At 40.7% G+C, this 23,293-nt stretch overlaps 2 protein-coding genes across 4 annotated transcripts; one reads left to right on the top strand and one right to left on the bottom strand.

Moving 5' to 3' along the window:
- Nucleotides 1-77: 77 nt before the first annotated feature.
- Nucleotides 78-10,176, bottom strand: olfcu1 (olfactory receptor C family, u1). Its single transcript, XM_067419410.1, has 6 exons — nucleotides 9,938-10,176; nucleotides 9,379-9,685; nucleotides 7,855-8,670; nucleotides 7,473-7,700; nucleotides 7,270-7,393; nucleotides 78-982 (listed from the first exon to the last, which is right to left on the bottom strand). Exons 1-6 carry the CDS (start codon nucleotides 10,174-10,176, stop codon nucleotides 78-80), a joined length of 2,619 nt encoding a protein of 872 aa, XP_067275511.1.
- On the top strand, nucleotides 6,142-15,094 carry olfcq1 (olfactory receptor C family, q1). 3 transcript variants are annotated; one of them, XM_067419319.1, is made up of 7 exons: nucleotides 6,142-6,196; nucleotides 11,671-11,830; nucleotides 12,129-12,420; nucleotides 12,558-13,370; nucleotides 13,508-13,735; nucleotides 13,902-14,025; nucleotides 14,190-15,094. In XM_067419319.1, exons 2-7 carry the CDS (start codon nucleotides 11,721-11,723, stop codon nucleotides 15,092-15,094), a joined length of 2,472 nt encoding a protein of 823 aa, XP_067275420.1. In that variant the 5' UTR covers nucleotides 6,142-6,196; nucleotides 11,671-11,720. The 3 variants fall into 3 exon arrangements, with proteins under 3 accessions (XP_067275420.1, XP_067275418.1, XP_067275419.1); XM_067419317.1 differs by lacking the exon at nucleotides 6,142-6,196 and having other exon boundaries at nucleotides 11,616-11,830; XM_067419318.1 differs by lacking the exon at nucleotides 6,142-6,196 and having other exon boundaries at nucleotides 11,721-11,830; nucleotides 13,911-14,025.
- Nucleotides 15,095-23,293: the final 8,199 nt, after the last annotated feature.

Here is a 23,293-nt window from a genome sequence, read left to right as displayed (position 1 = left end):
ATACAGCAATCATAACCGAACAATTAGATAAATCGGAATGAAATGCTGATCAGATAGACAGGGTAAGTGATAACATTTTATTTGGATATTTTTCCAGTCATTCCCTTCTTTGTGTTTAAATCAGGCCTTAACAGAATCACATAGCATTTTGGTATAAAAATACAAAACAGAAGTCCGAAAGTGGAAGCTAGAATGGCAAATATCTCAACAGCCACTGTGTATTTCCCTGGTGAACTGTTGTATGCTGGTATAAAAGAGATCCACACAGCAAAAAATATCAGCATACTAAAAGTGATGAGCTTAGCTTCATTAAATGTATCTGGTAGTTTCCTTCCAAGGAAGGCGAGAACAAAGCACATACAAGAGAGCAACCCAATATAGCCCAACACCAGGTAAAATCCTAGTGGCCACACATCTTTACATTCTAGCACAATCTTACCACCCTGATAGGATGTGTTTTTGTAGGGGTAAGGAGGTGCTAGTGCCAGCCAGCAAGCACACAGTATAACTTGGCCTGTCGTGCAGCAGAAGATGAAAACCCTTTGCTGTGAAGGGCCAAATAGTTTTAGAGAAATGGTCCCAGGCATAGTGGAACGAAAGGCCAAAAGCACCACAATAGTCTTGACCAGTATGCATGAGATACATAGAACAAAGCTAATCCCAAATGCAGCTTGCCGGGCACGGCATGTCCATGGTGAGGGCCGGCCCACAAATACTAGTGAGCAAAGGAAGCAAAGTTTGAGAGACAACAACAACAGAAAACTCATCTCAGAGTTGTTGGCCTTAACGATGGGTGTGCTTCGAAAAATGAAAAAAATCACTGTGATAACAGCTGCCACAGCGACTCCAAAGAGAGACAAAGAAATGAGAATGATACCCATGATTTCACGGTATGACAGGAACTCCTCTATGCCAGCAACACAAGAAACCCTTTCTTTGTTTGGCCAGTAGTACTGGGGGCACTTGGTACACTCAGTAGCACCTAGTAGACATAAACAGACACTGTGGGTCAACCAGATTTTCTATAAATCACACATTATTACAAAACTCTGTTGTTGTTTTTTTTGTTGTTTTTGGTCAGTCTGAAGTCAGATGTTTCCTATTCGCTCATGTGTATAAGGGTCATTGACAAATAAAGCCTTAAGAAAAGGTGTTTAAAAAAAAACTAAACTGATGTAATGCATGTTTTTGAGTCTTGAACAATGTGTTTGAACAAGTTTCAGTTAAACAACATTTTGCCCTTTTGTCAGGCAGTACAACCAAAAAGTGTTCCAACTCACCCATACTTGAAATTAGCAGTTTTTACCAGTATTTGAGAGAGATCTTCAAACCTTTTCACTATGTCACAAGGATCAGTTGGTGTCCTCTGGATGATGCATTATCATGTTTACTGTTATTACCTTGTCTATTCACAATAAAAGAGGCAAGTTTGCAGTTGTGCCACCCTGACACCTTTTCTAAACCAGACATGAATGTTGCTATGCAAAGTGACTAAAAACAATAACGTTTATTATAAACAGTGATTCTGTCTACACAGGATGCTGTGCGTCACAAACAATGAATTTCAGTAAAACTGATGCCTTGTTCTATTTATGAATTTCTGACATGAAGGACAAATGCTTTGCAATGGTCGCTTTCTTGCATCCATTGTAGACAGCCTTTGGATTTTGCGGCACTATGTAACACGAGTAACAGCAGACGCGTCCGGTGTAGACACGGTAGTTTTTTAAGTTTTTATTATTAAGACAGCATTTTAAATAGTTTTCTTAATCTATTACTTTTTTCAGACTGTTGCATCGCCTGATATCTTGGGGGTTTAAGATAACGTCTCGGTTATGTATGAAACCCTCGTTCCCTGAAGGAAGGAAGGGAATGGAGACGTTATGTCAATACTAACGAAATGGGAGTTTCACTTAGAAGCCAGCTGCCTTCGATCTCAATCAAAACGATCCAATGACATGAAAATGCCATGAGTCTGTGGAATCTGCATAATGCAACTCCGCCCCAACACGTGGGTATAAACGTTGTTGCATTGCAGTCTTGCATTTATGTTTACCTGCAGAGGGGCCGAGGCTGAGTTTCCCTACCATAACATAGGTACATGGGGACATAAGTCTTCATTCCCTTCCTTCAGGGAACGAGGGTTCCATACGTAACTGAGACGTTCCCTTTCAGTCAGTACAATCCGAGTCCTGTCTGCGTAAGTGCAAAGGGCGCTAGGTGACGAAGAGGTTCCTTTTCAATGCGTAGGCTCGTGGACGAGGGCCTCACGGGAATGTGATGGTAGCCACCACTGGAGGTGGTAGGGTACTCAAACCTGCCGCGTCCCATCCAGTAGCCACACGTGGAGGTTCCACAGGTTGGGACGCGGGTGCCATATGGTGCCCCCCCTCTGAGAAAGGTCCTTCCTCAGGGGAATAGGCCAGGGAGGTGGTGTCGCAAGGAGTATGAGTTCGGAGAACCAGGTCTGGCCGGGCCAATACGGGGCGACCACAAGGACCTGCTCCCTGTCCTCCCTGATCTTGCACAGGAGCTGTGCGAGAAGGCTCACTGGGGGAAACGCATATTTGCGTAGACCCCGTAAGCAGTTGTGCGCTAGTGCATCCGTGCCGAGGGTCCTCTCGTTCAGGGAGTAGTACCAGCGGCAGTGGGAAGAGTCGAAGGAGGCAAACAGATCTATCTGTATGTCGCCAAACTGGTCCCAAAAAAGCTGAACCACCTGGGGATGGAGTCTCCATTCCCCCGGAAGAGGCTGAAGCTGTGACAGTTGGTTGGCTGCACGATTCAGGTCCCCCAGGATGTAAATGGCACGAAATGAGACCTCAGATACTTCTGACTCCATAACAGGAGGTGGCAGATGAGTTGTGACATCAGGCGAGAGCGTAGACTACCTTGTCGGTTGATGTACGCTAAGGTTGCCACATTGTCTGACCGCACTATTACGTTCTTGTTCTTCAGCAGGGCCCGAAAGTGGTGCTGGGCAAGACGTACGGCCAGCAACTCAAGGCAATTGACATGCCAAAGGTCCCTTCAGGAGCCAGCAGCATGTCCATTGCACATGGCACCCCAGCCCGTGTCAGAGGCATCTGTTGTCACCACAACATGCCTGGAAACTCGTTCTTAGGGAACTCCTGCATGTAGAAACTGGAGGTTCCTCCGCAGGGAGAAGGTCTAATGGCAGGGCTGGGTAACTTCTACCTGGAGCGTGCCTCGTTGCCATGCCCACCGCGGGATTCGGCCGCGAAGCCAGTGCTGGATCGGTCTCAATAAAGAAACACAAGCAGCGTTACAGCGTTACAGCTGCGGATGCCATATGCCCCAGGACCCTCTGAAATGACTTTAGTGACAAGCCAGCAGGGACTGTGCGCACTCTTTCTTAAGCTGCGCTCACATGAAGACCAAGTCAATCTACGTACATATAGAGAAAAGCTGCACCGGGAAGAGTTTGGTCTTTTCCCAGTTGACCAGAAGGCCCAGACGAGAAAGATGGTGGAGAACCAGGTCCCTGTGTTCGCAAACCTAATCTCAAGAGTGGTTTAGAATCAGCCAGTGGTCGAGGTAGTTCAGTATGCAAACCGCAAGCTGTCTGAGTGGCACTAGGGCTGCCTTGACGACTTTTGTGAAGACGTGAGAAGACAGGGCCAGGCGAAGAGAATAATAGAACGGCATACTTATATGCCCGTCCTTCGAAGGCAAAAACCATAGAAATGGTCTGTGTCGAGGAAGAATGGAGACATGAAAGTACGCATCCTTCAGGTCGAACACTGCAAACCAATCGTGTGGACAAACGCATTCGAAAATGCGTTTGGCTGTCAACATCTTGAACGGGAGCCTGTGCAGGGTTCGGTTTAAGATGCGCAGATCCAGAATCGGTCATAACTCGCCACCTTTCTTGGGTACATTGAAGTAAGGGCTGTAGAAGCCGGACTTCATCTCGGCCGGAGGGATGATCTTGATGCCACCCTTCGCCAGTAGGGTGTCGATCCCTGCACGGCGGGCATTGCTACCCACCATGGTATAAGCGGATTCCCCGAAACCGGGGAGGAGATTGTGAGAACTTAAGTGATAGTCGAGCCTGATGGTGCGAGTGAGCCAGCTGGACCTTCTGAGTGCTACAGCGCTAGTCAGGCCCCCAGAAACTGAACCAGCGGGGTCATGCGAGCCACAGGCATACCCGCAGTGGCGCAGCAAGGAGGAATGACTGGCCCAGACAAGGGAGGTGTTACAGTGTCCCAAGGTGTGGGCGTGGCCAAACTCCACGCTCTGACAGAAGAGACCAGGGGAGGCGGAGCGTACCACGGGTCTCTCAACTGGTAGGGGCTGGTGACAGAGGGGACTGAGAATGGCGAGGCTGTGCGGCACACACTGCCAGTCGCACCCTCTTGGGGCTCAGAGGTGAATGAATCAGTTATCTCTTTAACCAAGAATAGGGTGTCGCTGGCCATTTTTTTGAGACCAGCGGTGGGGAATTGGAAGTTAAACAAAAGATTCTCCCCCAGCCCTCCTCCGGGGAAGGAATGGTCCTGTTACCATCCCCTGGGAGAGAACCGAGTTCACCTCCGAGCAGCCTGTCTCAGGACTGCCGCTCAGCCTGCAGTTTAGCTGGCTTCGGGGCAGAGACAGGCGCGGGCACCTCTGCGCTTTGGCCCAGGTTAAGGTTGCTGCTGAGCCGAAGGAGGGCGGCCTCGACGGGGAGCAGGCTGAGTTGCCTGGGCCAGCGGCTGGGTGGGAGCAGCAGAGGGCCGCCGTGGCAGGATATGTTTGATAGCCTCAGTCTGTCTCTGTGCGGCCGAGAACTGTTGGGCCTCGAAGTTCCCGCAGTGACAACATGACACATCCATGAACGCCCCAGGAACGGAGCAAGGACGAGATATCTTTAAACTGAAGCCCGCGTGCAGCTCTTTTACAGGTGTTTTACCCGCTTGCATAGACCACTGCTCAGATCGAACAGGAATGCGGAACTCGCTGGAATGTGCCGTAAGCCAACACTCTGGAGAGACACTTGTCTTGAAGAAATATAAACACTCAGGAAGGCATGTAGAAATTGGCTCCAAATCAAAAACATAAATGCAAGACTGCAATACAACGCTGTTTATACCCACGTGGTGGGGCGGAGTTGTATTATGCAAATTCCACAGACCCAGAGCATTTTCATGCCATTGGATCGTTTTGTTTGAGATCGAAGCTGGCTGGCTTCTAAGTGAAACCCCCATTTCGTCAGTACTGACGTAACTCGGAGTGTACTGACTGCAAGTGAACAAAATATTAAACAACATTTTTTTTAAATGTACTAAAATAAATTCTAATTGTTTTACATTGTAACTCTTTGAGCAAATTCCATCCCTTCATTTAGTTTCATCATCATGAAAAGGTCAAAGCCATCAGGGGCTCAGTATCACAAAAAGAAAAAAGAAAAAAAAGAAAGCGAAATATTCAGGTATGTTAGCCTGGTTACTTGTCTCTACTAAGCTGGTCGCTCTATCCTAACGTTGAGCAAAACATTACACTGAATATTAGTACTGGACAGACCACACGCCATGCTCATTTATTTCAGGTGCAGAACATTATAGCATAGTTCATTTGAATTAAAAAAAAACATTACATCAGAGATAGCTGTTTAGTGTAAATTGATCAAGTGATAATTTCATAACCATGGGCGTCACTAGGCCCTTTTTTATGAACTTATGCCTCAGCCTCCCCTAAAAAAATATGTGATTAACCTTTAAAAACATATGAAACTGGCGCGAGGCTTCGGCTACGGCTTCGTCCCATCTTTTAGTCTTTGTGTCACTGTGTTCTTCAATCCGCAGCGGCGTCGAGTGACATGGTTTTTAAGCTATTGTTATCTAATTTTTTGGCCTTCAGAACATCTTAAAATACACATATGTAGATCATAGAAATCAAAGCAAGATATGTGTCACAGAACGCTCAACTGCGCCTCCTCCTGGTTTCACCAGATCCCTCTCTCCTGCGTATTAGGACTGCATGCTCCTATTAACCTTATTATCTCTGCATCATTATCACCTGTGTACCCTCAGCTCACCTTTATATGGACTGCTATGTTCTTTGTTCAGTTGTGAAGTCTTGATTTACCTACACGCTGTCTCTAGCTTATTTCTTGTGTTTGCTCTTGTATTTTTGACTTGGACTTTGATATCGTTTTTGAACCTAAGCCGCCTGCCTCTGACCCATGCCTGTTTGACCTACGTTTCTTGGATTGCCCCTGTTTTCTGTATTAATAAAATACTGCAGATGGATCCGAACGCCTCAGTCTCTTCGTCACAATATGAATCTTGCCTAGGTTGCCAGAAAGGCTAGAAACGGCCCTGTCGGACAGGCATTTATTTTCAATAAAAATTAAGATATTGTTCTAAATGTGGAAATAATGTGGAAATAAAGTGCCATACAAAATGTTTAATAATAATAAAAGCATTTATTGGGTAGGGTTAGTGATAGGTGTAAGGAGGGCTTTTATTGTCCCTTTAAGGCGGCATTCCATTTAATAATTTAAATACAAATAATAATTTACACTGTTATTATTGCATCCTGTTAATGTACAACAATAATTGAGTTGCAAATAGTATGTATCTGTCAAAAAAAATTATAAATTACATGGAATTACTATTTATATGGCAAATAACTGCTACTTTTATATGGTGTAAATTGAATATATCACTATTTTCACTTAGTAAATATAAACTACAGCTATTTGCACTTAGTGTAAATATCATCTATTGCTAAGAAAAAAAATTATTTTCACTGAGTGTAAATATAATCTAGTTGCTATTAACACGGTGTAAATAGCATCTATTGCTATTTGTACTTAGTGTAAATACAATTAGAAAATATGCTATTTCCACTGAGTGTAAATAGAATCTAGTTGTTGGTGTAAATAGCATATATTGATATTTGCATTAGTGTAAATAGCAACTAGATAATATTTACACTATGTGCAAATAGCCGCTGCCTTGTTTATTTATTTAATTAGTTGCACCGTATAATAAAAAAAATAGATAATATACTGTCAGTCAGTCATCATCACAAAATAAACAGCTCAAGATGATAGATGGATGGATGGAAGGATGGATGGATGGATGGATGGATGGATGGATGGATGGATGGATGGATGGATGGATGGATGGATGGATGGATAGATAGATAGATAGATAGATAGATAGATAGATAGATAGATAGATAGATAGATAGATAGATAGATAGATAGATAGATAGATAGATAGATCGATCATCTATGCTATCTATTTTTTTTACCTGAGATATTGCTGATTTCCCCTTCAGCACAGGGCAAACAGTCAAAGCAGCAGACTGGCTGTCCCGGTCGAGTGGCCTGGCGTGTTCCAGGTGGACAAGGAGGGGTACATAAAGAAAGAGGAACCTGCACACAAAACATAAAATCAGGAAACTTTTTTTTTACATAAAATCAGGAACTTTTTGTCCCAGGGGCACAGGCTCACCTCAGTAAGTCCCCCTGCCCACTGAATGAACCCCTCATCTATTTTAAGCTGCTGTCCATGTGGGGCAGAGCCATCATAAGTGCCCACCATCTGAAACTGGATGGTACCTCTGTCATGTTTCTGCCAGTTTATGATGTCATAGAGGGGCACGGGCTCTCCATTGTTGTCAAAATACACCTTCTCTTTGAACTGGTTTGTAAAATTCACTTTTTTCAGGTGGTGAAGAAGCTAATTAATTAGTTAAGGCAAGCAATATAAAATAAATATAATTATAGTATGGAATATAAATTCAAATATAATTGTTTAGCAAAATAACAATAGTTTTAACACATTTTAAAATCGCTAATGTACAAGAAGGTTCTGACAAACACATTAATATTACCTGCCATGGAGAGAACTTTGATTCAGTTTTGCATATTTGTTCTGGGCTTTGTTCCTCAGAGCCACATTGTAACAGCTGGTGTAGAGCATGAGCAATAGCATACACTGCTTTATAGACATTGTATGAAATTCTCACCCTTGATACATCTGTATAGCTATTCTCAGTCTTCATCAGATCCTCTGAGCCAGTACAGAGTGGCAACTCAGAATCACCACTCTCTTTATAACCTAGGCTGCATCCAAACAATTCCTCCCAAAACATGTTAATGAAAACAGATTCAGGTCTTGTTGAAGGTCTTACCCCAAGGAGAAAATCAGCCAAGCCTGGAATAGTAGTGCCCCTGAAGGAAAAGCCCACTGTTCCAGCCAGGACATGGTGAAGCTCAGGGATAGTGAGAAGTTTGGCTGTCACCCAGGCTTCACTGGCAACCCACTGCCACCTCGTCAGATTCCTACGAGCCACTTCAGCCATGAGTTCCAGCAGCTGTCCTTCAGTGGCAAATGCTATAATCACTCGTGCAGTGGAATCCTCCAGGCTATTAAGAATAGCATGTATCTGTGCCTGGGAAGGTGCTTTTGGTATAGTGTGGTGAAAGGCTATGCAGCCACCAATTCTTTCAAGCTGCTCAGTAAAGGCCTGGATACCATAGTGACTGTAGTCATCATCTGTGCCCACTGTGCCCACCCAGCGCCAGCCAAAATGGGAAACCAACTGGACCAGTCCCTGCACCTGAAATACATCACTGGGAACAGTACGAAGGAAAGAAGGGTATTCCTTCTTATCTGTGAGGCAAGTGCAGGTTGCAAAGTAGCTTATCTTGAAAGGACCGTCAGCAGAGAAAGAGCAAGAAAAAAAGCAGAAAAGGGGACATTATGAAAGACTTGAAAATTGAAAGCAAGGTCTTGAAATATTATTTGTGGCAGACTTTGTTTTTATTTTTTCTAAAATATACATATAATATTGCAAAATCTCAAATTTGGAGAGGAAACAATCTTTTTAACGTATTAAGAACAGTAGAACAGTATACAAAAATATATTTGCACTGATCATGTTATAGATGCTGATCTTTTTTTGTTCATTTTTTTTTTCCTAAAGGATGTTACCCTTTGTTTTGTGCTGAAACAACTATGTAAACTTGGGAAAAAAGGAAGCAAGAGAGATATTTTTGACAATAGCTAAAATTCAAAGCAACATTATTAATCAATAGTATCCAGTGGAATCAGTAGAATAAATAATATGTACTAAAAGAAAGTATGCAAGTAACCTATTCATTTTTGCAGGATCATAAAATGCATGTTATTTATTAAATATTATATCATAACAGACAGTATTAGTTTAAAGCTGTGAGTATTTCTTATTTGTTTTTATGAGCATTAATAGTTGCTTGAAGGTGGATATGTTTATCAAGACATTTATCAAGGGGTAAAACACTCACCGAGCTTATATAAATGCTAAACACATTTCAAGGCCAGGAATGTTAATACATAAATATCTAGAATTATCACCTCTTACTCAGACTCTTACCAGTGGAATTCCAAATGGACCCAATGTTTGTGCCACAGCCCGTGTAGGAGAAGATGATGCCAGACCGATGACAGCTGGCACCGGGGCAGTGGAAAGGCATTTGGCACTGCCAGCAGCATCAACCTGTGTTTGACTGGAGGTGCCGTTCACCAGGAAAAGCACACTCCGCAGGCTTGTGTGCACATGATCACAGCTATCCAAGATCCGATAACCTAGTGTCACTCCTGGTAATAAACTGGAATTATTGTTGATTTCTTTAATAGCAAACACCATTGTTTGGGCCCAGCGGAATGCACGAAAATCAAACCTGCTGAGAAGACGGACAAAAAGCAAAAACAACAGTAGTTGAAAAGGTAACAAACAGGCTTAGTCTGAGGAAAAACAGATCGCAAAAGTGATGAACATTATTCTTATAGCATAATAGTGCATCACATGTTATGAGTAATAAATTATGGATCTCATTAATGTTACATTTAAGGTTTCTATTCATAATTTTAAACCAATTGGTATGTTATCTTTTCATTGTTATTTTCCGTTATCTGCATGGCGTTTCACACACCCGCTGCACTCTAGATGCCGTGGCCGTTCAGAGTAATCATGGTCTGTTTGCGGAGCAATATAGTGCATGGGAAAGAGCCCTCCAATTACAATATCACCATCCTGTTCCAGTACTGGTGAATTAAAATCACCCAATATCCAGCATCTATTGTTCATTAAGGTGCAGAGAATTACTGAGAAGTGCAGGAGAAGCAAAAGACCCAATGGTGCCAGTTGACTCACTGGCAACTTATTGGCCATTGCTGAATCTTTCAAATCCAACCATGGAAACAGCTTGTGAGGACCCCATCCAATGTGTATGGAAGTCTAGAATTCCCAGCTATATAAAATATATCACAATGATGCCAAAAGAAACATCAGGTAAGACTGGCCAATGATATACATTGTGGGTGGAGTAGTCACCCAGGTCATGTGATTTACCAGTGTTTCAGATCAAAGTGCCTTGATGTATTAGGGATCCTTCTAAAATGTATGAAGATCTCAAATTTTATAATTTCAACAGAAAAAAAGACAAAATAGTTTACATATTTTCTGCAGATACACTATATATATATATATATATATATATATATATATATATATATATATATATATATATATATATACATGTGTGTGTGTGTGTGTGTGTGTGTGTGTGAGCCTGTTTATGTGGTTTATGAGGACACAAATTTGTATAACTACATGGGTATTACACTGGTATTACACTATAAATGTGGTTTATGAGGACATATCAAATGTCCTCATAATTCAAATGGCCTTAAAAACATACTAAATGATGTTTTTTTGAGAAAGTAAAAATGCAGAATGTTTCCTGTGATGGGTAGGTTTAGGGGCAGGGGCAGTGTAAGGGGATAGCAAATACGGTTTGTACAGTATAAAAACCATTACGCCTATGGAGAGTCCCTGTAAACCACATAGACCAACATGTGTGTGTGTGTGTGTGTGTGTGTGTGTGTGTGTGTGTGTGTGTGTGTGTGTATAAACTCACAATGCAACAAGGAAAACTAGCTGTCTCCCAGGTACTCTGAATTTAAGCAATTCATTATTAATGTGTATGTGCATTTTAGAATATGGGGGTCTTTGAATGTAAAGTAAAGATGTAAAGTGAGTAGACAGGTATACAGCTCAACATTAGATGACTGCCATCTACTGGATATAACAAAGAACCAAAGTGATCAGGCACTTTTCACAGGCATGTAAGCAATTCTTTCTTTCTTTCTTTCTTTCTTTCTTTCTTTCTTTCTTTCTTTCTTTCTTTCTTTCTTTTTTTCTTTCTTTCTTTCTTTCTTTCTTTCTTTCTTTCTTTCTTTCTTTCTTCCTTCCTTCCTTCCTTCCTTCCTTCCTTCCTTCCTTCATTGCACAACCCCTTAGAATTGTTAAGTAACTTATTAACATAACATAGCCTAGCATAAAATGTGTTTTATATATATTTTTAAATATATTTTTTAATGAATTTAACAAATTTTTCTGCTAGAAAATAACACATCATAGTTTTAAACTGCCATTTTTGAAAACACTGTTTATTCTGTGCAAAACAAAGAGGCAGTGAGACCTAGTGACGTCATTTCTGAGAAGCCCATGTGGCACCACCTGTTCTATAAAGCAGTGCAGCACATAATCTTTATCATATATTAATGAGTCAAGTGGGTGAGAGAGAAGAGTGAGAGAAAGTAATAGAGATGTGGATCTCTCTATATGTTTCTATTTATTTGTCCTTTACCTGTATCTCTGCAGCTTCAATTGCTCGGTCCTGTCAACTCCAAGGACGCTTCAAGTTAAATGGGATGTACCAAGATGGAGACCTTATTATTGGAGGCCTGTTTGCATTTCATCTCATTGCAGTGTTCCCAGAACTGAACTTTAAAAGAGAACCGGAACAGTCGCATTGTGAGCGGTGAGCCTGGGCTAAACAAAAGGCAAAAAAGGACATTTAAAAGACAATAGAAGGAAGACCATGCAGAACAAAGTCTATGTTTTTTATTCAGTTGTTTATGTTTCTTGTTGTATTTTATAGACATCTTGTACATTTAGAGCAGATTGTCGAATTAAATGTACTGGCTTAACTGCTCTTAAAATACAGAAAAGATCCAGAAAATAATCGTATTGTGGGATTGCATTAACACATTTTTTATATGTTTATAGTGATATTATTTAGGGTGACTTAATATAAACATTTATACTGCCTTTTCTAGATTCTATATGGCAAGTTTCCAGCAGGCACAGACTATGGTATATGCCATAAATGAGATCAATAATAATCCTAACCTGTTGCCTAACATCACCCTTGGTTATCATCTGTATGACAACTGTGTGAAGCTTGGAGTGGCAATTAGGTCCGCAACAGCCCTGCTTAGTGGGACAGATGAGATCCTTTCCAATTTCAACTGCACTGGCCCACCACCGGTAATTGGAATTGTGGGGGATCCTGGATCTACTCACTGTATAGCAATATCCAGTGTGCTAGGACTATTTCGAATACCGATGGTAGGAAGGGATGAATTTAAACTTATACAGCTTTCTATAAAATGTTTCAATTTGTCTATGTAAAAGAGTAATTGATCGCTATAACAATGGGAAAACAAATAATCTGTTTTCATTGTCATTGTGATCCCTCCTATAAGGTTAGCTACTATGCCACCTGCTCCTGTTTGAGTGACAGGAAAAAGTACCCCTCTTTCTTCAGAACTATCCCCAGTGATGCCTTCCAGGTGCGGGCTATGGTTCAGATCTTGAGACATTTTGGATGGACCTGGGTTGGTCTTCTATACAGCGATGATGACTACGGTATAAACGCTGCTCAGTCATTCCAAAAGGAAGTGCAGTTGTTTGGAGGTTGTGTTTCTTTTTCTGAAATCTTACCTCTTGATAACAACCACATAGACATTCATCGCATTGTACACGTGATTCAGGCCTCCACAGCAAAAGTGGTGGTGGTGTTCTCCACAGAAGCCTATCTGCTGCCTTTGATGGATGAAGTAGTATTGCAGAATGTAACAGGCAGGCAGTGGATTGCGAGTGAAGCTTGGGCTACTTCACCTGTATTTCACACTCAGCGTCTTTTACCCTTCCTGGGGGGCACACTTGGCATTGCCATCAGACGTGGGGAGATCCAGGGACTTCGTGATTTTCTGTTACAGCTCCATCCTGACAGTAATTTGAAAAATAATATGGTGAGAATCTTCTGGGAAAATATGTTCGGGTGCAGTTTTGACTCTGGAGGCAGAGAGGGAGAAAGAATATGTTCAGGGCATGAGGATCTGAGCAGCACAGACACAGAATACACTGATGTATCTGAGCTGAGGGCCTCATACAATGTCTATAAGGCAGTTTATGCCCTTGCACATGCATTACATGGCCTTATGCAGTGTGAGGAGGGGAGAGGACCATTTAGTGGGAATAGCTGTGCTGACATATCACACCTGAAACCCTGGCAGGTAAGACTCCTGTGGACAGAAGCACAGCGTATCAGAATATAGAATAGAATAGAATAGAATAGTTAAATGAAAAACAAACACAAAACATGTTCATACAAAATATAAAGATAGATCTGTTCTGTCTTCAAACTGTACAGCTGGTTCATTACCTACAGAAAGTGAACTTCACCACAGGCTTTGGGGATCATGTGTCATTTGATAAGAATGGAGACGCTCTTGCCATCTATGATGTGATGAACTGGCAGCCGAGCTCTGACGGGTCAATAATTGTCCACACAGTTGGTGTGGTAGATGAAGGGGCAACAACAGGGAAGGTGCTCACACTGAATGAAGATGCAATATACTGGAACTCGAAAAAAAATAAAGTAATTAGTATTGCATGTTATCATGTCTTTTAAACTTTTAAAACACAATCATATGTCTATCATATTACGTGAGTAATGGTCACTGAAAGAGTTTTTTTTTTTTCTAACATTGTACACACATATACATTTTCTTAATTCTTTTTATTTTATTTTTTGTATCCATCAGTCCCCACAGTCTGTGTGCAGTGAGAGCTGCCCCCCAGGCACCAGGCGAGCCAGAAGGAAGGGTTTTCCTGTCTGCTGTTTTGACTGTTTGCCATGTGCAGATGGAGAGATTTCTAATATGTCAGGTGAAGAAAGTCATGTAATCATAAGAACAACTGAAACTGTATTATTATTTAATCATAGCTTTAATTAACATTATACCCCCCCCCCCCGTCTCTCTCTCTCTCTCTCTCTCTCTCTCTCTCTCTCTCTCTCTCTCTCTCTCTCTCTCTCTCTCTCAAACACATAGATTCCATTGAGTGCATAGTGTGTTCGAATGAGTTCTGGTCAAATACAGATAAGGATCAGTGTGTCCCCAAAGAAGTGGAGTTTCTATCCTACGAGGAACCACTTGGCATTTCCCTGAGCACTGCTTCCTTGCTTGGCACCTGTATCTGTTCTGCAGTGGTTGTCATCTTTGCACATTACCGCCACACTCCAGTTGTACGAGCTAACAATTCAGAGCTCAGCTTCCTACTGCTGTTATCACTCAAACTGTGTTTCCTGTGTGTGCTGCTGTTCATTGGCCAGCCGCAGTTGTGGACGTGTCGGTTAAAACATGCTGTGTTTGGCATTAGCTTTGTGTTGTGCATCTCCAGCATCCTGGTCAAGACTATGGTGGTAATAGCCGTGTTCAAGTCATCCCGACCTGAGGGCAAAGGAGCAATGAAATGGTTTGGAGCAGCTCAACAAAGATGCACAGTGTTGGTTCTAACAGCCCTCCAGGTTGTAATATGTGCAGTCTGGCTATCAAATTCATCTCCAACACCCCATAAAAACAGCCAGTATAACAGTTCCAAAATAGTATATGAATGTACTATTGGCTCAGTGGCTGGCTTTACAATGCTACTCGGCTATATTGGCCTTTTAGCAGCAGTAAGTTTCCTGTTAGCCTTCCTGGCGAGAAATCTTCCAGACAATTTTAATGAAGCAAAGTTTATCACTTTTAGCATGTTGATATTCTGTGCTGTCTGGATTGCATTTGTTCCAGCATATGTCAGCTCACCAGGGAAATATGCAGTTGCTGTGGAGATTTTTGCCATCCTGGCTTCCAGTTTTGGATTGCTGGTATCCATATTTGCTCCAAAGTGCTACATTATTATATTACACCCAGAGAGAAACACTAAAAAAGCCATCATGGGAAGAACAACTTGAAATAAATTTTAAACGTCTCCAGTCTATGACACGTCTTTAACGTCTTTAAAATCTTAAATGTCTCCAGTCTACGACACTATATGTACTGCTTGTTGAAACTTGAATAAACAGCTTTAATGCAATTTAAGAACAATTAGCAAGTGTTTGGAATCAAATAAACTCAGGTGGTTTTCAGATAAATGTCTAGTAATTTATGATTGATTGATTTAAGGGATTTTTACACTTTACACATTTTTATGTATAATGCATTTTATGTCTTCATAAATAATTGTAACCATAGTTAAAATGCTTTATAATATTTGCAATTTCCTTGTTATGTCTGAAATTGGTTGTTTTAATGTGATTTAATGCATTATACTTTCTAAAGGCATAACAAAGTATTATAATATATTATAACTCTGAGCACCTTCTTGTTTGGTGATGGACAGGCTGACAGATGAGGTCTGACAGGAATCTCCATGGATTATGATGTTTGCGGATGACATTGTGATCTGTAGTGAGAGCAGGGAGCAGATGGAGGAAAGTCTAGAGAGGTGGAAGTTTAGGCTCTGGAGAGAAGAGGAATGAAGGTTAGTCGCAGCAAGACAGAATACATGTGTGTGAATGAGAGAGAACCAAGTGGAACATTGAGGTTACAGGGAGAAGAGGTAAAGAATGTGCAGGATTTTAAGTTCTTAGGGTCAACAGTCCAGAGCAATGGGGAGTGTGGAAAAGAGGTGAGGAAGCGTGTGCAGGCTGGTTGGAATGGGTGGAGAAAAGTGTCAGGTCTGTTGTGTGATAAAAGAGTACCAGCAAGAATGAAAGGAAAGGTGTACAGTAGTGGTGGAAATTTTGATTCTTTTAGTAGAGTCGTTCATTTTCAGTTCGTTCACCAAAATGATTAGCTCAGATTCGTTCACTGATTCGTTCAGTAACATTAAAAAAATATATATTACATTATCGGTAATTCTGACCGCAGGTGACGAAAAAGAGTGTTTTATGTGTAATGTCTTAAGTCACTGAACGTATTTACTTACAAAAAAACTTATTTGGCTTTATTAAAATCTGCATAATCTACTCATTAAATAAAATAAGTCTAAATAAGTGGTTTAGATGATCGAAGCATGTTTTCTTGCATTATTAATATTTAAATTGTTTGGTCAGACATTTAGACATTCATATATCTGGGATTATGGTAAACATGGGTAACATTCATAAACATTCATAAACATGAAATTTGTCTATAACTGTGTTTTGCATCCGCTTTCTGCTGATTGCTGAACGAGACTGACACGCATGCTAAATGACCGAGGTAGCCTACCAGTTCGTTCATGAACGAGATCTCTCTCTCTCTCTCTCTCTCTCTCTCTCTCTCTCTCTCTCTCTCTCTCTCTCTCTCTCTCTCTCTCTCTCTCTCTCTCGTTCAGAGCTGGTTCATTTCGTTCACGAACGAGAACTACCAGTTCGTTCACGAATGAGATCTCTCGCTCTCTCGTGCAGACTCCAAACAGCGATTCGGTCAGTGAAGTTCATTCAATGGCTCAGAATGCTATTTACTGACATGACACACAGGATCTTTTTAACCATATAGGCTACTGTCACATTTTTTATTTGTTTTACAGTTTTTAGAGAAGTGCATGATATGACTCTAATGTAATGAAGAAAACGGTTCAAATCATAAAACATAAAATACAAACACACTTTACTCCGTGGGAATCATTTAACCATCAACCTGCATTATTACACTGTTTTCATTACAGTGGTAAAGTGTACATTTCTTTCTTTGCTGCCAAATATGTCACCTATGTGAGCCGAGCTGTTCGCTGTCAGTGTCCTTCAACAACTGGTTCATTTCATTCACGAATGAACGACATGTACCAATTCGTTCACGAACGAGATTTCTCGTTCAGAGTCAGACTCAAAGCCTCTTGGTCAGTAAATGGCGTATTCGTTCACTGAATTCAACAAATCACATGCTCCGTCACATCTCATACTCGAAAGCTAATGGCTTTAGGTTTTGTCATTCTTTGACAGAATGAAACAGTCGACAGAGCTGCGCATGCGCTCGCTGCTAATAGCGCCACGCTGCGGTGGAGGGAGGAATTTCAGTGAACGAGAAACATGAGTCAATAGACTACGAGAACGATTCGTTCACCTAAAAGATTTGTTCAAAAAGAACGATTTGTTCACGAACCTAACATCACTAGTGTACAGGACAGTAGTGAGACCAGCGATGTTGTATGGTTTGGAGACAGTTGCACTGAGCTGAAGATGTTGAGGTTCTCTTTGGGAGTGTCAAGGATGGATAGGATCAGGAATGAGTACATCAGAGGAACAGCACATGTGAGATGTTTTGGAGAAAAAGTTAGAGATGACAGGTTGAGATGGTTTGGGCATGTTCAGAGGAGGGAGAGTGAATATATTAATAAAAGGATGCTGAGGTTAGAGCTGCCAGGCAGGAGGTCAAGAGGAAGGCCAAAGAGGAGGTTTATGGATGTAGTGAAGGCGGACATGAAGGTAGTTGCTCTGAGAGAAGAGGATACAGAGGATAGGACTGGGTGGAGGCAGATGATTTGCTGTGGCGCCCCCTGAAGGAAAAAGCCGGAAGAAGAAGAAGAAGAAGAAGAAGAAGATAATGTATTATAACTGTGGTTACAATAATCCATGAGACCATACTTTGCATTATAAATGCATTACAAAGCATAATTAATGCATTAAAATTACTTTCATAATTAATTATATATAAGGGCTTTAAGTAAGGTGTTGCTGATTTTTCATCTATTGAAGCACATCCATCTTTAAGTAGCCTACCCACCTTATGTGTTTTAGTCAGCGCACTCCACCTACAGTCAATAAGAGAACAAGCAGTACACAACACAATAGCTTCTATCTAATTAGAACTTAGATATAGGTTGTTATTATTGATTATGCATTGAAATGCAGCAGAAATCAGGATGGAGCTGAATAGAATAAAACAAAAGAGTGGTTTCTTATTGTGTATATATTAGTTCAAGTTTAAGTTCAAGAGTTCAAGTTCAAGAGTTTTATTTGTCACATACATAGTTATACAGAATACAACCGGCAGTGAAATGTAAACAGGTCCGCTCCATGGACAGCAAATAACAATTAAGAAAAAAAGCACAATAAATTATAAAATAGGAATAGGATAAAGGTGCTATATATATATATATATATATATATATATATATATATATATATATATATATATATATATATATATATATATAAATAAAATTATGAATAAATCAAGCAAAAGAAATAAGAGATGTGGAATAAAATAAGTGAGATAAAGTAAACTGGAGACTATAAAAATAAATACGTGGATAACAGAAGTGCAGGAGTGTAATGTGCAAACAGCATTATAATGAGTAGTTACATGGAACACAAGAATAAAGTGCAGTGCAGTATCATTATGTGAGTTTGTTAGTACTGAAGTGAGGTGAAGTCACATGTTGTTAAGTGACAGCGTTCAGGAGTCTGATGGCCTGTGGGAAGAAACTCCTCCTGAGTCTCTCAGTTTTGGCCATCAGGCTACGGAAGCGCTTACCAGAAGGCAGCCGGGTGAAGTGGTGGTTGGCCGGATGATTAATGTCCTTGATGATTTTTTTAGCTCTACCTCTGCATTGTTTGATGTAGATGTCCTGCAGAGACGGGAGAGCTGACCCTGAGATGCGCTCGGACAAGCGCACCACTCTTTGCAGGGCTTTGCAGTCATGACTGGTGCTGTTACCATACCACGCTGTGATGCACTGAGTCAGTAAACTTTTATTTATTGGCCCTCATTTATCAATCTTGCGTAGAAACTGGTGTATATGTTGGCGTAAGATTATGCTTACACTCCTCTCACCGCCTGATTTATGAAGCTGTGCGCACCTCTGCAATCCAGGTGTACGCAATACTTGCCCTTGATAAATGCGTCGGCTGAAAACGACCGTCATTAGAATAACACGCCCCTATAATTCAAGTCTCCGCCTCCCCCACGCCCTCATTTTACGCCCTGGACACATGGAAGACGGCAAATAAGCGAAACTTCTCTGACGTGGAGATCGGGTGCGCTCAATCATCTCACTAGTCCACTAGTCAGGGCACTGATTAGGGCATAAGTCAATGGGCTGACTCCCTGATCAGTGCTCTGACTACTGAACTAGTGAGATGATTGAGACGCGCCCATCGAGATCACCAGGGAAGTGGGAAAAAAACGAAATTGTTTTATTTGGGAGTTTAAAGAGTGGGATTAAAGGCACCTACAAAAACAAAATATGGACCCAAATAACGAGTAGCCCACTGTTAATAGTGTGGAGGTTGAGATGCGCACTCCAGCAGTTTAAATAGCTGTTTGGATGATAAATTACCATCACAATGCATTATTTTACATCACGTTTTGAAAAAATTAGCATTTAATTTCGTATCACGGCACATGTATTGGGGTACAATAGTGATGCTGATGTGATGTGGAGTAAGATTCATTCACATTAATAATTACATGACAATTTGTAATTCTTCTTATTATTATTATGATTATTCTTAATGACGCTTGTTATTCAGAAGAAGAGTGTCGTTTTTATTGATTTTATTATTATTTAAAAGAAGAAGGTTATTTTTAATATTTTGTCAGTCTGAATTATTTTAGTCCCAGTCCGTGCGCAGCTGCCGGGCCAGACGGGCCTGAAACATCAGATAAAGCGCACAGGCTCGCGACTGGAGGATTACATATGCCTAAAAATCAAACGCTTTGGTAAAGTCACAAAAATTAAACATTGACGTTCATGTTGCACAAAAATAAACACTGAATGTTGTTGTTGTGGTTTTTAACAGTGGGTAATAATATAGCATATCTTGCCAGTGCGTTTTGTGGTGTTAGGAATTGTTTTTCTGCGCATTTTCCCACTAACTCAAACGTGCGTACACCACCTCCTGAGCTGGCGTAGGATTTGAGCGTGCCGTACGCCAACGTCCATATTGATAAATCTCAAAGTCACCGTGGGTTTGGGTGTACGCAAGGTGTACGCTGGAAATTTGGTGTACGCACTTTTGATAAATGAGGGCCATTATCCCTTAAATGCATGACTGTTTCGCCAAACATTCTTATATTCGGGTCGTTAGCGACCTGGATCTATATTTAACATGGATAGATGTTACTCCTGATGTTAGAGTAACAGTTACAGAAGAAGAAAATAAAACCTATTTCGTTACCTTTTGGAGCTTGGAAGGGTTTAGTTTGAGCAGATGGTTTATCCCATCATAATCTGTCCTCGTCAGAGCTCGTTTACCAGTACATTCAGTATCTGCCTCATATTCGCAATCTCACGCATATTCTCCAACTCATTTTCGACGTCTTCAAAATCAATATTTTGATCACTGACAGCTTCTTCACCATATCTATCATCAGTGACATTGACACTAATATTTGATTGTGTTTAGTACTTGCTCTCTGCAGTAAATCACTAAACCATTTCAAGTTTTGCAGATTATAAGTATTATAGTTTTGTTTTCTGTCAGAGCTATGAGTGAAACGTGACTTCATCATTGTGTATCAGACATTGCCACCTTGTGGAATAAAGGTAAATTGCACCTTTTTTGTGATTATAGACTAATTTATCATTGTGCAAAAAAAAACAACAACAATCGTACACACCTTGGGTCGTTAGCGACCCTATACAATTTTGACAAAAAATAGTGCAAAAACAAGCATTCATTTATAATTATATGTGGCCCTGTAAAATGTGAGTTCCTGATGACACCAGACACAGAATGAATATTAACAGGGTTTTTTTATTCCCAGACTACTCTTAAAGCAGTGCAGTGTTAACTATGCTGAATATTGGTACTGGAGTAGAAGAGATAAAGATGGTATACAATATCTGGAAACAAAGCTTGGTTTTGCACAATCAAATGTGTCTCTCTTTTTTTGCTCTCAGTTACAGCACTAGCTAACATAGACAACGATAGCAGCCTCACATTCTGAAAAACAAATACACACAATTATAGCATTTGTAAGCACAGTCAATAAAATAAGCTGTCCACATTAGTTGACAAATGCATATAAATAAAACTGGAAAAATCACATTCAGTACAGTCAATGTCTTTAACAAGTGACTACACAATTCAACATTGGCAATATGTGAATAAACACTTGTTACTTGCACAACTGAAATGAAACAATTCAAACTTACTGTTCATCATCACTTTACAGCATTAACACGGTTTCATAGCAAATGATGACCTCATTTTTCCCTTCTGTAGACAGTAAAAGAATAATGCACAACCGTCTCAACATTTGTAACAAATGGCATCAAAATAACACTGTACTTAAACTTGTTTCAATAAAACACATGTAAATGAGTCAAAACACTTGTTGAAGTCAAATAAAAGTAATTTAAACTCACTCGGACGCTTCACACTCACTCCAGAAACACACGGAGTGCCTAACCGAGCACTTTTCTCCCCTCTTGAATCAGCAAGATAATCAGATATCAATGACAATCGTATACGTTGAATAATACAAAATATTACCCCTAATATCACACTGATATTCATATCTCATCACTTACGCGTTTGATGGAATTTTGAAGTGATCCCCACACACGGAAATGTGACTCGACCAAAATCACCAAAACATGGAGAGATAGTTTATCATTCACTAAAAGTGGATATTTCTCAGAAATTAGTGATTCTCATGGATTTAACCCGCATTGCTTCACTAACAAGTGAGCACTGTCTAAAACCCGCGCTGAATATCTCTCCGGTGACGCGCAACACTTCTTCTTCTTCTTCTTCTTCTTCTTCTTCTTCTGTTTGCTGGTGCTTTGCATACTATGTGCATATCGCCACCTACTTTTGCTGTTATGCAGTCGCAGTTTGTTCATCAAATTGTTCTTGTTTTTACTCTTTTCCTATCATACCTACACACACAAAAAATTTAAAAAACGATGCTCTATCCTATTCCTTCTTCCCAGGACCCACCTGGCGCTGCTTGTTCCTCTCGCGACACTGCTGAGAATAACTTTTCTTAAAGGGCCAGCGTAACTTTATCAGTGCATGACAAAAACAACAAAATGTGATTTATTTAACTCAGATTACATAACCAGTCTCTTTGTTGACAGGGATTTTCCACTTGGTTACATTTTTTTTCATGTTATATTGTTTAAAATGGATTGATTGAGGAATACTAAGAAGGTTGATGTCTAACTTTAAAAAATGAATGAGGAGGAGGGTAGTGAATGACGTCTCGGGTCGCTAACGACCCGAGGTATGCATTTAAGGGTTAAATGTATTTAAACAGTTTCTTATAAATTTAACACACAGTGTTACCAGATTAGTATTATCCAAATTATTTAGACTTTTAGATTTATTATAAATTACATTTTGATCTTTTATTCACTTAAAAGCATACGAAAGATACATCCACAAAGACCCCCCTCCCCCCACCCTCCCTCCAGGGGAAAATGTATTTGTTCATTGGTTGCTTTTTCTAAGCTCAGGAGACATAATTGTGATTCTCCTATGTTTCTTGATTAAGAGTCCGCTGTTTATCTAGCCTAGAAATCTAGACCCACCCTAGTGGCAGCAAATTTGATCTGCCCGCAAGTGTCGTCTAGGAACTCTCGATACACTTCTGAGCTGTATTCCCCTCACTCTGGATGGTCCACCCACATCGTGTATAGAGTCGGCGGGCGGGGCCATAATGACGACAGCTGAGTTGCGTTTGCGTGCTTCTAGTAAACACAGAAACTGGCGAACGGCGGCGGTCTTTCGAATCAGCTCTGACTCTGGAAGACTTGGAGTTAAGCTTTTCTCTGAGAAAAGAACAAAGAACAGCACTGAAGTCATTCTTAAAAAGGGAAGATGTGTTCGGAGTTTAGCCGACTGGATACGGTGAATGTTTAATCTATCAACAAGCTCTGTTTCACCTTAGTTGCTCCGGTTGGTGGTAGTGCTATCCTAGTTTGAAAGACAACCGTTTATCCCGCCCCTCGGATTGAGCCCTGTCTATGGTGAGTTTCCAGACCAAAAATCTTGATGTGGGTCTGGCTTGTCAGGCTACTGTTTATCAGATGTTTCTCCTAAAATTCCTTAGGAGAAACAAATATAGACACAAATGAGAGATGTTTAAGAGAGTCAAAACTGAGATTGTGGTGAGAGAAGCTTGGAAAATCTCTCTATTGTCTAAATTAGGTGTCAGCTTTGTCTTCCCATGTT

Source organism: Pseudorasbora parva, chromosome 16 (genome assembly GCF_024679245.1).
Source record: "Pseudorasbora parva isolate DD20220531a chromosome 16, ASM2467924v1, whole genome shotgun sequence".
NCBI lineage: Eukaryota > Metazoa > Chordata > Actinopteri > Cypriniformes > Gobionidae > Pseudorasbora > Pseudorasbora parva.
The sequence above is the reverse complement of the archived record's forward strand: the minus strand, read 5'-3'. Positions and strand labels throughout refer to the sequence as shown.

Coding starts and splice junctions, on each gene's coding strand:
- olfcu1 (XM_067419410.1), bottom strand. CDS start 10,176: ATGGCCAATAAGTTGCCAGTGAGTCAACTGGCACCATTGGGTCTTTTG. Junction 9,686..9,937: donor CGGCATCTAGAGTGCAGCGG/GTGTGTGAAACG, acceptor TCTTCTCAGCAG/GTTTGATTTTCGTGCATTCC. Junction 7,701..7,854: donor CAAAGTTCTCTCCATGGCAG/GTAATATTAATG, acceptor CTAATTAATTAG/CTTCTTCACCACCTGAAAAA.
- olfcq1 (XM_067419317.1), top strand. CDS start 11,616: ATGTGGATCTCTCTATATGTTTCTATTTATTTGTCCTTTACCTGTATC. Junction 11,831..12,128: donor GAACAGTCGCATTGTGAGCG/GTGAGCCTGGGC, acceptor TGCCTTTTCTAG/ATTCTATATGGCAAGTTTCC. Junction 13,371..13,507: donor CACACCTGAAACCCTGGCAG/GTAAGACTCCTG, acceptor CAAACTGTACAG/CTGGTTCATTACCTACAGAA.